At 42.4% G+C, this 14,750-nt stretch overlaps 2 protein-coding genes across 2 annotated transcripts; both read left to right on the plus strand.

The window, feature by feature from the left end:
* The first annotated feature begins 44 nt into the window (after positions 1–44).
* On the plus strand, positions 45–2,170 carry LOC135948103 (uncharacterized). Its single transcript, XM_065497178.1, has 4 exons — positions 45–741; positions 794–1,416; positions 1,469–1,784; positions 1,842–2,170. The coding sequence occupies exons 1-4, from the start codon at positions 144–146 to the stop codon at positions 2,153–2,155; spliced, it is 1,851 nt and encodes a 616-aa protein (XP_065353250.1). The 5' UTR covers positions 45–143; the 3' UTR covers positions 2,156–2,170.
* A 478-nt stretch (positions 2,171–2,648) lies between these two features.
* Positions 2,649–13,691, plus strand: LOC135940669 (uncharacterized). Its single transcript, XM_065485660.1, has 10 exons — positions 2,649–2,940; positions 3,182–3,278; positions 3,337–3,797; positions 5,084–5,473; positions 5,534–5,652; positions 9,839–9,948; positions 10,341–10,450; positions 10,543–10,657; positions 12,429–12,567; positions 12,889–13,691. Exons 2-10 carry the CDS (start codon positions 3,265–3,267, stop codon positions 12,919–12,921), a joined length of 1,491 nt encoding a protein of 496 aa, XP_065341732.1. The 5' UTR covers positions 2,649–2,940; positions 3,182–3,264; the 3' UTR covers positions 12,922–13,691.
* The last annotated feature ends 1,059 nt before the right edge of the window (positions 13,692–14,750 follow it).

Genomic DNA, 14,750 nt, shown 5'->3' on the forward strand with positions numbered 1-14,750 from the left:
ACCTTAATAGTTTTCATAGTTTCATCAATTTGCTATGTTGGGGCAGTTTGATTGTTGCATAAAATCTGAAGTCATTGTTTAAAGCTTGCTGTTATATTTTGAAATGTTTAGAAATTTGGCATTCTTCAAAAATTGCTGGGAGTATGAGAATTTTCTCTAAAATTTTCGAGTTCAGCAAGTCACTCTTCACCGCGGACCAGAATTTTCCAGACACAAAACTTTTGATGGAATCGACTATGGAAAAAGTGAAGAGCTATGAGTTGTGTTTGCAGGACATGAATAAGCTCTTGCAACGCCAAGGTTGTGACATCAAGCTGAATCAAGAAACGAACCTTGAGCTGATTGGTAAATTGGAGGCAAAATGCGAGGAATCGTTTTCCAAGTTCGTCGCTCGACTGGAATGTCTCGAAAACAGCAAGCTGTCCGCTCAGTTTGAAAGGGACAGCTTGAGGAGTTGCGTTGCTTCCATTCAGACCAAAGTAGATTCTCTGGAGAACAAGTTCCACAACCTCTCTGATCAATTTGCCACGGTGGAGCTGAATTCCGATGAGCAACTGCAGATTTTGCAAAAAGCTGTTGACGGGAACGCCAGTGAGATCAAAGACTTGATTGCCTACGTGCAGGAATACGGTGACAACATGCAGAAACACATTTCCAACACGCAGCAGTTTGTAGCTAATCTGGAAATGTGCTTTGGAAAAAGGGAGAGCTGCGAGACAAACGTGAGAGAACAGATTTTAGGTTTGTAAACATAATACATTATTTTGGATGTGCATTAAATTATTTATTTTAGTGCTAGACAAAGAAATTCACCAACTAGGCAAAGCTCTGGACAGGATCGCAGGAGATGGAGATGGAAGAGAAAGAGAATTCGCCACTTTGAGCGAGCAGTGGGGCCAATTTCGCGAGGAGCAGTTTCTCCAGACGCAGTTGCTGCAGGATGTTGTGGAGGAGAACAAGCAGGAGCTGGCCAAAGCTGTGGAAGTCATCACCAAGATCAACAGTCTGCAAATGGTCTCGGCCCCAGAAGGATCAGAGGTGAGAGAAATGAAAACCGACCTGCTAAAGGCCACAAGCAGGCTGGCTAAACTGGAGACGCACGTGAAGATGTACTTGGCGAAACTGAGCAAAGCCATCGAAGGAAGGAGCTACGCTGTGAAGGACGATGGTGGACGCAATGATGTAGATTACACAGACCTGCAGCAGAGGATCAGTGAAATTGAGAATGACGTTCTGTACAATCTGAAGCAGCAAGTCGAGGAGCTGAAGAGGGAGAACAGCGAGCTGGCCAGAGAGGTGAAGCACTTGAAGCATGCGAGGAGAAGTGAAAAAAGCGCCAACGCTGAGCTGTCGAAACGCCTTGAAGCGGTTGAAAATGCGGCAAACTTTACAAAAATTGAAATGAGAAGATTGCAGGTGATGAGGATTTTTAAATTTGAATAAATAACTTGCAATAGAAGGTTTTCAGGAAGCTTTGCAAACTATTACATCATCGTTGGTGACCAGATTGGATGAAGACATAGTCATCAAAAAGAGTCTGCAAGAGAGCCGGAAAGAAAATGACAAAAAGTTTGAAGTGGTGCTCGGCTTCATAGAGCCTGTTATGGAGAACATAAATCGCAAAGTCGGCGAAAGAGGCGAGCCTATCCATTCCATCTGCAGCCCACTCACAAAAGCCGCTGAGAGCTGGAAGAACGAGCTCGAGAATACCTTGGACGAGGAGGTGGAGAAGCAAACAGTCATGCAGAAACTGACCATAGAAAAGGCCAACGGCGACGCAACAGGTTAATATTATACATATTTCGCAAATTGCTGAACTCGCGTCTATTTGAATTTCCCAGGCCTCTCAAACGCAGCACTGCTGCATTTTGGCGACAAATTGCGGCTGAATCTGCCCGCGGCAAACGAGTCCAAAATTAAGTGCCAGGCAGCAGCTGTCGCCTCGGCAACGCGGCGCGTCATCAGCAAAGATCCCAGTGAAAAAGGGCTGGCCGCCGTCAAGTGTGTTGCTGACCACGCCAAGTACAGGGAGTATTATTCACGCGTCGCACCACTCTCAGCCGACGCGGTCCAGCAGCAGACCAACTACATCAAGAAGAATATTAATAACATGCGCAAGCCTGGTAAATCCGCCGCCCAGTCTGGCGCACACTGATTAATCAGACACTCTATGGAGACACTGCGCTTGTTCCACTCTTCACGGTCAAATATATTACAGAAATTTTGGGATGCGGACTTTTCCTCTAAAAATAAACAACAAATAAATATTGAATATTAAAATATTTAAAAATAATTTATATTATGATTACCTTAACAACAAATAAAATCAGATTCAACAGCTAAAGATAAATTAATCCCGGATTGGAATAATCAAAATCCCGACCTAATAGGTGGTTTTACGAGCTCATTGTCAGTTTATGGTCATTATTTAATTATTAAGCTAATCGAGGTACTAGATGTTGCAAATTCTTGCCGACAGTTCAATTTAATATCCCAATATAGGGATACACCAACTTAGAAAATAAAAGTACTGTGTGTGTTGTGTGAAACAAAGGAAACAAAGTTTCCCGATTTTGTGTTGGCGCCATTTTTGCGGCAGTAATCCACACTCACAGATGCGTGCTGCCCTCGGTTGGCCGCACTGCAAACCCGGAGCAGCCAGCAAGTAGCACGCGAGGGGTTTGTTGTTGCGGTCAGCTGCGGTTTTGCTGCTCGCTGCTCGTCGTATTATTTGCTTGGCAAGAGTACCACCGGTCGCTTGCTTTTCTTCCTCTTTTATGAAGACTCACTTCATGTTGACCCTTTTTCTGCCGACGTGGGTGGTCGGCTGACACCCGCAATTAAATGCCAGAGACAACCTGCCGACGCCCCCACATCGCCTGCGAGCAACAGTTTTCCTTGAGAGAAATTTGCGTGGAACTGTTCAATGCGTCACAAAAGGTGAGAGTCTTGAATTTTAATGCGTTGTTAACGTTCTCGAGGGAATGTCATGAATTATTTATTCTGTCGAGTTATCGCTTTAAACATACATATTCATGACATGTATGTATTTGGGAAACCGTACATGTCGGCTGATTTTGTGGTTTTGCAATCTGATATATCTCTCCTGCTCTCGCTCTCCTTTCCTCCTCTACAAGCTGGCATCTAATTTATGCACACTGACACGCCGGTCTGATTGCAGACTCATCATGTGAGGCACCTCAGCGTAGATCAGCTGTTGGCAAGCCGTTAGGTTGCCCCTGGTTACTCTTTTATTTTCGTCCGATGGAACGCCCAAGGTGAGATAGCCTAGGCACACACAGTGTGTGATTATTATTTTTGTAAACATTGTTGCAGCTCGAGAGGGAGCAGCCGGCGAGAGAAGGAGGCCGGCCGGTCGGGGGCGCCGAAGCAGAGCAAGAAGGCGCCGAGGACCACGCACGGTTACTCGGGCAACTTCCTCAATAGCACATACCCGACGACGCTGTTCAACAAGGGCTACAGCCTCTGCGACCCCTACTTCGGCGTGCTCGGCCCACACAATTTCTCCAACCCCGCGCCGCCTCCCTACTCGGACCTGCTGCGGAAGCCCACCTTTCCCTACGGCCCTCCATTCACTCACAATCAGCCCGTCTACCGCGAGCCGGGCGGCCCTTACGTGGTCCTTCCCTCGGAGCCAACCTCCTTGCCTGTCTACGGACCGTGGTCATCGCCAAGAACGATGCGACCGGCCATGGTGAATCCAACCTGGGACGTCTGGTCCCCTGAATTAAATGCGAGAGAAGCCCAAAAACTGCCACCAACAAGATTTACCAATGGTAATGGAGTTTTCAATTGTAGTTAATTAAATTGTTAAGCCTAACAAGACAAACCCATAATGTAATTTTAAAGAGGTGAAAATTAGCAATAATTGAGAATTTGGAAGTGTAATGTTCCTTGTCCAGAAGTCACAGTTTAAGTGGATCAAGTATAAAATACATGATTTATCAGTAAATTATGAGCTCACACAATCTGTTTAAAATAGTGATTTTCATTTGTTTAGATCATTTTGTTTAATGCGTAGTGTTATTTCTATGATTCAATTTCACATTGACTGTCTAAACTGTCTTGTCCAAGCAAACTTTCCAATATTTTCAAAGCATTTAGTTTTTTTTTCTTAAAAATGAGGCTGAGCAAACTAGAACAACATATTATATTGTTAAAAAAAATTATTCTTAAGTAGGCAGATTTGTCGGCAGGGTCAATTCAGATGGGTTTGAAGTGGATGGGTTTTCATTGCAGCCATTATTGCTGCCATTAAATACAGTTTTTTTCATGCGGATTGCATTCCTTGCTTCCCCCAACCAAAAAGAAATATTTCGTAAGTTATTTACTGTTTCATTTGAAGCTATGGACATTATGCAACATTTTTGTGGCTTTTCTCTTTGAAAAGCAACAAATAATTCTTATATATTTCCTGTTAATTAAAATGTTGACACTAGAGGTTGGTTGTTCTGTAGTATAATTAAAACGGACTTAATTTAATTGTTGGCTGAGGTTGGAGCCAGTTGTGTTTTTCATGAAGCCGAATTTTGTCAGAATGGAAGAATTTTTTTAAAGGAACAAAGATAAAGTCTGTTTAAATTATATTATGGATTGCCTGTTAAGTCAAATCCAATCTTTGGGAAAAAAATTACTTGTAGAAGCGTGATTCAGATGATTTCAAAAGGTCTCGGAAGTTTCAAACTGTTTTGGGATTCAAAGAGAGCTCTAGACAATTTTAAGTTTGACTAAACAATATACTCTAAATTGTGTAAAGTGTGCTTACTTGTTGTCTAAAACCTAATCAGGTGCTCAGAAGAAACAAAAAATTATAGCCCTAGATAAGACGGATGGGTATTTTTTTAAATAATTCTTAAAAAACCCATCTGGAATGCCTCAAATCACGAAAAATAAAAATTTATGAAAAGAAAATTTAAATGAAGAAATAATAATATTATTATGAATGTTATCAGTTATATTTTAAAACGAAATCAATTGAAGTTCTGAACCTGACATAAATGGGCACTTATTAGTATTATAAATTATCTAAATTTTAAATTAAACTGGACATTCTTTGTTACAGGTCACTTGTGGATCCCTGATGAAGACGACTATGCTAGTTTGCCTCCGCAGGTGAGCACGGATGACAAGTCCGCTCAACACTCACCCAGGCCCGACAATCGGCGCTTCAGCGACCCGTGCCTCAACATTCCCCCGGAGGAAAAAGACAACGACTCTTCAAACACCGATTGCAACGACGAAGAAGAAGGCGAGGCTTCTTCAGCTGCCACTCTTGCCATGCAGGGAAACCTGGTCCAGCAGCTACTAATGGAAATGGGAGCGCTAAGAGCGTCTAATCAAAATCTGCAGCGCGAGCTGAACGAAACAAAGTTGCAGCTCGAGGCTGTCAAAGCGAGGCAGAACACGTCCTGGAGGAAACTCGGTCCTGAATATCAGCCTGGCATGTTTACTGGTAAGTTAAAATGGTGGAGGATCGATGCGTTGAGTTTATGTTAAAATTTATTGTTGACAGAAATGGTCAGAGAAATTCGGGAAGCGAGTCGAATGCGTGACGAGGCTGTCATGTCCCGGCTGAGGATGGCAAACGGCACCTTCCAGGATTTTACCGACCCTCGCCACTTCTTTGAAACAGTGAGTGGATTAGTGAGGTCTATTTGTAATTGGGAATCACAAGAAGCGTTCACAGTGATTGTTCTTTTGGCCAAAAACAGTTGCCACCTTGTCTCCCCGCGTAATCCAATTGCAAGGATAAACAGCATTAAATAGGCTTCGCGGGGACGAGAAGTAAAATTGACATTAAGTAGGTAGCGCTGTTCGCATGCTTCGCCAACAGATGGTGTGGTAGTTTAGAGCTGATGAATTCGCCGGTTGCGCGGGTTGCATACTTGCTGCCTCTGGTGGAATGGAGCAGACTCACAGATCTTAAATGTTGCAAAGCATCACGGTGACAAATTGATATTCATAAAAATGTTAAGAGACTCGGCAGATTTTGCATGCAAATTGCAAAGCACGCACACAACAATCTTCTCCAGCGAAAGGCTGAAAGTGTCGCTTTGAAAACTCATTAAACAGATTTTAATCATTTTTCATTGGCGATTTGTGCTGTGATTTTGTTTGCGTTCAAGCCGATTTGTTGATCGAGATTTGATGAATCAATTAGGAAGAAACGGGTAGCGCGGCGGAGGTGTCTGAATTGGGGTGCAAAGTGAATGGTAAATAGCTCGAGTCTGGAGGTTCTATAGACATTGTGTAAGTGTAAGTACAAATACACACTGTGTCTATATAAAGTAGCGGATGAGAACAAGATCATCTTGACTATTGACTACCATCATCATCATCTCTCGTGCGATGTTGATGATGGTCTTTTACCCGTTTGTACACTGCGATTTGAGTGCTGTTTCAATCAAACAAAAATATTTGCGCTGGCTCTTTTCAAATGTCAGCGTGGCGCGCGGCGGCAGCTGAGTGTTTAGAAATGTCTGCTTGCTTTGGGTTTGCGTAGAATAAATATGTGCCAGCAGTCGGTGTGTGCTCTCTCCACCTCGATCAAACTAGAATGTGGGGATTTCTAATTCTATTTGAAGCACTTAAACATATTTGCACTTCCTTTCCCTCTCGTTCGTGTCCGCACGCCAAAAGAGCAAAATCTGCAGATTCCGGCCCAGTCGGTCACAATTGTTTCGCTCTGCGCCGCCTCTTGTTTCAGCTGCCTTTGTTGATTCAGAGGGTGCCACTTTATTTCGCAGGTTAAAGTGTAATCACCTTACCTACGCGTAAATTGCAAAATGAGAACCTAACATAGGAGTAAACAAAATTCCCAAATCTCTCAGTTAAATGTTAAAATCTTATTTTTCTGTTTTTAATATTTATTGAGGCAGATTTTAATATCTTAATGGTCTGACAAGTTTCATAAAAATACATGCTGTGGAATTAGAAGAGTAAAAGTAGGTTTGTCACAAGGATAAATGAATGACCAATTTATTATTTCGAAGATATATTCGGTAAGCCCCTCGAACTTTTCCTTTTGAAATAATTTAAACTCCTTTTATGGAGCAAAGCACATTCAAAGAGTTTTCATTCAGAAAACAAATTTAAAACGACTAAGTTGAAGCCTTTAACATTTTAGTCTACCCATACAAATATATCCAACATTCAACTGATTTCGTAGTTTGGTGATAGACGGTTTAGCAACTATGGTAAAGTGAGCACCAAGTTAGAGGAACCACTCAAAAAGTTTGACAAAAAGACAAATATTTGCGTCAGGCCGCCAGCTGAAGCATCCCTAAAACAAAAAGGACTCGATATGCAAATGAGTTGACACCATTGCGTTTTGGGGCCAGACGGAAAGGGCCGAGTCATTGGTTGTTTGCCTTGCATGCTTGGTTTTCTCTCCGCTCGCTCGCGCTATAGATTGATGATGAGGCTGCATCAGCGCGGCGGCGGCGACGACGGCGGCGGCGGCCATTGTTGTTCGCAGCAAGTCGAGATTTTTTCTCCAGGCGAGCGAGAGAGTCAAGTTACCGAGGTCTGCGTTTGCCATTGGTTAAAGGCACGGCAAATATTAGCCCATGTAAGTGGATGGATTTCCCTCTTTTCCTTGCTCGGGCATCAACAACTGCATGACGAGGACAATGGCAGCTGTTGTGTGAGCGCGCCACTAAAATAATAGAACTTCTCGGGTTTCACGTATGATATCGAGTGACACGCACAATAAGATGGGGCTCCATTAGCTGAATCAGCCTTATTAACTCGGCCTTGCCTGCGCTTGGATGGTTTTCACCGTTTTTTGTGACACTCTCGTCACCTCGCTTAATTTAATAGGCGAATTTCCGTTCGAAATTTTGACTTTTCAATTCTGCAAGTTAAACTGTCCCAAAGTGCGGTTATCCTGCAAGCACGTGATTTCCGTTGGCGAGCAGGTAAAATATTTTGGTCGACTTCGCGGCACTTCCATTGTTTGCCCTGAAGGCAGGGTCAGCTTTATTTTGTGGTCCCGCCAAAAAAGAACACCCAAGAAGCAGCGGAAACCTCAATATATAATGCACCAAGTGAGGACATCCGACCTTAGGAAAATCAAACAAATTGAAAATACATACGTATTTAAACAACGGGAGGGGACCAAAACACGAATACGTGATGGTTGCCGTAAACCGCTGCATTTACGCACCTTTCCTTTTGTACCTTTGCACCGCCGACGGATGTTATTTTCAAGGCGAAACGTTAAAATTCGGCCCTAGACGAAAATATCGCTGCCTGTGAAAACAAAAATACTCGGCATGAAGCTGTATTTGGCAAAAAGGGACACCTTTAACCATTTTGATATAGTGTTTGTATTTTTTGTATCAAAATCGTTAAAAAAAAAACAGAAAGATGATAAGATCGTCTATTAACTCCGTAACTGAGTTGTAAAACTGTCATCTGAAAAACCTATGTTTTTACTCCTCTGCATTTTTATGAAATTAAACGACGTGCTCACAGGAAGGTTACTCGCTACTTGCTGGTTTGCACCTTTCCAGCATGCGTGATTTGGCTTCACGGGACGAATGTCTAGCGTTTCAATGCAGTCCTCGGTGCGGAGGCAAGTGGCCCTTTAGTGGGCTGGGTCCCTGTGCGGCCTGGTGCGCGGTGTTATTGGGACCCGCGTTTCAGCATTCGTGCCAGTGCAGTGCGCGCCCTTCTTGGTCCTCGGACAGGGATAAAATAAGCAAAAGAAAACAAAAAAAATACCCGTTTAAATAATTATAATTAAAACCTATAACCACCAAGCAATTTAAATCATATTGCTATGCAAATATCGAGCTTACAATTAGCCCGCATAAAAAAGTTGTTGCTTTTACATAATTTGGAATTTTAACGAATCAAAGTTCAGCCATAAAATGTGTTTGTTTAAACTAATCGAATCAAATGTAGCATCAAAAGAGCTCCAGCGATGCGAGCAAAAACCGGGCAGCAAATAATTATAAATCTCCTGCAAACAGGTGCACGCCAGAAAATGTAATTGAGTAAACTCACCACGCGCAAATGAGTAAAAAGTGAGTCGAATAAACACTCGATCGTGGAAAAATAAAATACAAAAAACAATGAAGCATTACGGCAATAATAATTTGGCGCGAGCGGGCGAGAGAGAAAGAGAGCACGTTTACTTTTGCCAGAGTCGAGTGTACACAGATGCCATTTTGCGAGATTGATTAAAAAATATCCGTGTTTGCCCGGCGCCTATTATGCTAATGGCAGAGCAATAACAATATGGCGTCCGGTCGGACGGTCGGTTGTGCGGCGATTTTTATTGCCGCGCGCCTGAATTATGAACCTGCGAAGCGTGTATGTAGTGATGCGGCAGATAATTTCAGCGCTAATACCATCCGCTGCACACGGCCGGGGATGGGTGGTGGCGGCGGCGGCGGTGGTACGTTTGTTGTGAACAAATATTTGAACTGGTTATTACTCTGGAGCCCGTGGTGCTCATGTATAAACTGGCCAGTCATGTGGGAGTGCATTGTGGTGGAAAGTTACATGGAAAATACCCTGGGCGAGCTTTATTGTACATAATGCATGGATAAATAGTAATACGCGCGCACGGGATGATGCTACCCTCCGCCCCAACTGCTGCTGGTGCCTGGATTTCGTGTGTGTGTGCTTTGCAGTTGGCCAAGACGGTGCTCGTGTCTGTTTAATTGCGTCCGGGGATGAGCAATTTAATAGCTTCGATTTGATGAAATTTGTGCTTTTGATCTTTTCCACAGAAAATTAAATAATTCAAACTTAAAATCAAATTTCCGCATCTAAAATTGATAATTGAACGAATTTGGTGTTTCAGCACAACCACCGAGGCAATGAAAGACAACGAAGAGAAGCGCCTCCGTCTATGAGACCGCAGGCCGCTCCTCGCAGACGAAACCATCGAACCTCCAGAGGCAGTCTCCACGGGTATAACACATCCTTCGTTGTTATCTCGAAAAATGATTGAGCACAAAGTTTTCGGTCCATTTTTTACGCCTTACATAACCAAAGATTTTCGTTCCCTTGAGTCACGAGTTGTATTTTATCTCGTCGGGCTGATAAAAATTGTTCCCCTGAGTATATCAAAGATGTTTGCCGCTTGCAGGATGTGAAAAGTGCTCTCGGTGAGACACACTCTTTTTTTAGATAATTTATCTCCCAATGTATCATTATGGGCGCTTCCTTTAAGGTGTGACTCGCGATAACCGCGCCGCCAAAGATGGCATTTTTCCTGCTCGCGACGCGGCTGGATTGCAACTCAATCTTAAAGTTAAAACAGTCTTTTTTACACCTACAGTTTCGATTTATGTATTTCGCAGAAGCCGAGCCGAGAGCAGCATCGATGAAGATGAAAGCAGCTTGTCAGGGGACCTGCTGTCGGGCAACGCGGAAACTACCTCTAGCTCAAGTCCCGCTGGAAACTCAAATGGTGATTGCCTAATTTTCGGCCACTTTCTCTTTCTAATTAGCTGGTTCATAATTTAACTGAGTGAAATGTTGTATCTTGTGTGGGGTTTGCAGTTGCTGGAGTTCTGGCAGATCAGGTGACGCAGCTGCAGAAGGAAAAACAGCAGTTGAGCGACGAGCTGAAGCAGGCGCGCGAATCGAGAGCCGACACCGAAGCGCACGTTCAAAAGTAAGTATGCAAAACACGTGGCGAAATTAATCCAGAGCCAACTCCGGGATTGGCTTATTAGCGTGTGCAGCGAGGAGCCGTTTATGTTTACTAAACATACACAAATTAAAGCCGTATTTCATCTGGCCCGAGAGGAGCAAAATCAAACCTCGCTCGCTCCAACCCGACTCTCTGCGCCGTCGCTTCCAGACGCCGAGCTTTCCCAATTATTTTTCCCTCTCTCGTGTAATAAAGTACAAAGTCGGAAGTTGGAGAAGACTTTCCCCGTGCTCGCCCGCCCGCTCGCTCGCTCCGCAATGCCGGGTTTGTGTGCTCAGCATCCTCCTTTGCAGCGCCGGGCCTTGGGGCTAATACACTGTGTAATAAAGTAGTCATTTAGATATTAAGAGAAGCCCAGAGCAGCAGAGCTGCTGCGCCTTTCACGGTGGCGTATCAGCCCTTCTGAGACCCAGCAACCAGCCTCAGCCTGCCGAATCGCTCTCTCAAGTGAACAAAATTCCGTCCTTTCGTCGCAGCGTCAGAATGCGCACTAAACACGCTGCTGCGCCTGGAATTGAAATATCGATTTCTGGCAACACAAATTATTGATATATTCAAAAGTATTGATAAACACCTACTAAAGGTTGAGGTGAAGAGTGAAGATGGTCGGCAAAACCAGTGGAAAATTGCTGAGAAGAATTTAAATGCAGTGGTCTGAAAAATAATTAACCCAACATCAATCACGCTGTTGTTTTTATTAATGGAATCCTAAGGATAAAGGCCGAATCCCACACTAATATAATTTAGGATATTCCAGAGTTTTTTAAAAACATAATTTATCCTCGTTGAAGAAGTTTGTTTTGGTGCTGCATTTTATGGGATTTTTCCATCTTAATTCCACAAAAATGACTCCAATTTTCATTTAACGTCTTTTTAAATTTTCAAATTACGTTCTTGATAAATAGAACATTAAAAGTAAGGAGGGAGAATGGTTTTGTTATTGGTAATGCGAAAATTAAAAAATGAAATTGAATTATTTCGTAGTACAATCTAACTAATATCGATTTATAATTTCATATAAAGAACATTTAATTTTTTCAGCTGATCATTTTTCATGACGATTCTTAGCTTCAGTCCAAATATTAGACAAAATATCTGAACATTTGACTTTTATCCATCACTTTACAACGCTTTTTTCAAGTTTTCAGTTTTTAACATCGTAATATTTAATTTTTGAGATACCTTTTTTGTGAATACTTTTCTCACTACTACTTAAGACAATTTTTCTCAGCGCCTCTACCAACCAAGGGAGGAAAGAAAAGCGCTCAAAGATATTAGAACTTCTTGCACCGGCTCACTATGATATACTTGTGAATGCTGCTGCTGATTAATTCCTGGTGTTTGCTCATGATATTAGTTCTTAGCTCGGTGAGCTGGAGCAAGTTGACTGTGTGCATGCTGATTTATGCCTCCAAAGAGAGAGCTAGCGAGCCGGTCAGAAAGAAAAGGATTTCATTTCCTTGTGCATATTTTATCCCATTAGCTACCACCATTGCGCGACAAAATTTTCATATTATCAAGAGCGAGATTCTCAGAGCATGCCCTTGAACCAATCAGCCATGATCCTGTTTGGAAAGATAATTGAAATATTAAAATAAAGTTCGTGGAATTACGATCCGTTTTAATCATCCCCTCGTGACGTTAATGAAAAATTCTTCGATTCTTCCCTTTTTTGAACTCCTTTCATTCGCAAAACGATATTCCAAACCCATGATTGTCCTTATTTTTCCAGGTTGGAGCGGCTTGTGGGAATTCTACGCAAGAAAATTACCACGGTGAACGGCTTGGACGGAATCTCGATGCAGGGCTCGACCGCCTCCTCGTCGCCGACCTCTTCCTTGGAGCCCGTCCTCACAGGCGCGATGTCGCAGGTCAGAAAACGCATATTTCGCAACAGCACCACTACTTCTTCCTGCCTTGATAGCGCTGCAACTTTTGCCACTAACATAATAATGAAGCGGCACTCGTTGTTGCGCCAGATGCGATTCACTGCTTTCAAAATCTGCAAAATCGTTTCCGTGATTGCTTTTAACAACTTTCTGCTGCTTATCATCAGCTCATCACCGCACCACCGTCTTTTAATGATAGCCGCACAAGAAGAACTCACATAATTGCACGCTGCCACCTTTCTAACAATCATATATTATGATTTTCTATCATTTTCACAACATTCGGTTCGTTTCAATTTGCAGGTCACGATCCACGGCCCTGTGACCAACCTGTGAACCAAACACGAAGTTATCTTTCGTTCAACAATAGTACATTATATTGTTTTTCACACCTAATTTTAACCACGAAAAACAGGGTATCCACTACTAACAGGCTGGTAGTTGACGCTAGCGCGTGGGTCGTTTTGGCCCAATATTGGAATCTATACCAATGACTAGAATCTGATTAACTTTAAAATATATTTTCAACAGTATTCAGTTTACTGCATTATTTACAATATTATATCATAGTTTTGTATCGTTTTAAGTAGTGCAGATTTTTAAATGTGCCGAAATGTGCGGAATCAAATTAAACTTGTTTCAACAACAACAACTACTGTTCTTACAAAGAAGTGATAATGAACAGCTCACACCGATGTGTAACATTTCAAGAAGCAATCTAATTAGGATAGGAATCGACAATCGACTGACTGATGATGTAGCTTTCTTTAGAAATGAATCACTAGCACCAACACACCGATCCATATATGCAGTTGGGCTAGAATCTAGAAACTTGTTTTTTCACTTAATTATATATCTATTTTGTGGGCGATACAAAAATATGGAATCTGATTTTTAAAAGTGAATTCCATTGTTTGTTGGGGTTTTTGGAATGTTTGGAATGTTTTCGACTAACGTCAAAGTTCCATTAGCCGCAAGCTCTGTACTTGGTTAATAATATTATGTATTATGTCATGTAATAAACTCACTCAGTTTTCGAATAACACTGCGTAATACAGCGCCGCCCAACAGGGCCGCTGTGTAATAAATAAAAGTCTAATTCATAATTGGCTCTTCTCTCTCCCTCTAGCTCCTTTTGATTTCCATCTCGAAATGTGTCTCTGAAGCGCTGCTGGAAAGTTAGACGCGATGAGTTCCTTTGTTTCTTATGCAAACATTTGTGGGAATGAAAAAGCATAGCAACGCAAAGTCTCTTGTGGCGCTCTATAAGTTCTGTGTAAATTTTTCTACCCGTTTTTCCTTTTTCTCCTCATCATCATCGTCGTCGTTTGAAACCGCGCGCGGCTGAAAGTAAGTCTCCGCGGCCCCGACGAACGAGCCAGCCAGCCAACCAAGCTTCATTTTTTACTCTCCACCTTTTAATATTGACACTGACGAGATATTATGGCGCTTATACCGAGAATGGATATTGACAGAAGGCACAGAAAGAAAGGAACAAGAAGTGCCTGACTGATGTGATGGTTTATTTTAACAGTCCTTTTTATTTTTCACTCGCGTTCTGCTTGCTTTTCATTTTTCCTCGCGGTTGACACATCCCAGCACCTAATGTCTGAATTTTTCATGCCCCGCAAGTAAGTAGAAAAGGGCCGTTCCGCACCCCGAATGATATAACACCTTCGTCGGTGCCATTCTTTTGCACCGCAATCCAATCTAGTTCTTTTTTCAAGAGGAAAACTCACTGACGTGAGCCAAAAATTGTGGATACAAGCGAGTATTCATCATACCCTTTCACGATTTTTGCAACACTTTCAAGACTTTACAGCTTGGAAATTGTTGTTTGAGTTTTGCTCTCGTCAAATTTGCTCAAATGTTACAGGAGTGAAACTGCGGATATCCCAACATAACAGGTTTAAGATGTAGCAATAACACCGCAGGATTGAGTTAATTAGATAAACATCTCAGAGGTCTGCTCAGGCGGAAGCTTTGTTTAAATTGTTCAGAAGTCAGCTCTACTTAAAGAGGAATGATAGTGAATTTCCCCGCAAAATCCTTTAACACACATACAGATTGGGTCCTAAAAATCATGTACAGTTAAAAAATACATAGACAGCACTGTAAATTTTCGAGAAAATCGGCCTCAAACTTAGCATTGTTTTACATGGAGA

The sequence above is a fragment of the Cloeon dipterum genome, chromosome 1 (genome assembly GCF_949628265.1).
Source record: "Cloeon dipterum chromosome 1, ieCloDipt1.1, whole genome shotgun sequence".
Taxonomy (NCBI): domain Eukaryota; kingdom Metazoa; phylum Arthropoda; class Insecta; order Ephemeroptera; family Baetidae; genus Cloeon; species Cloeon dipterum.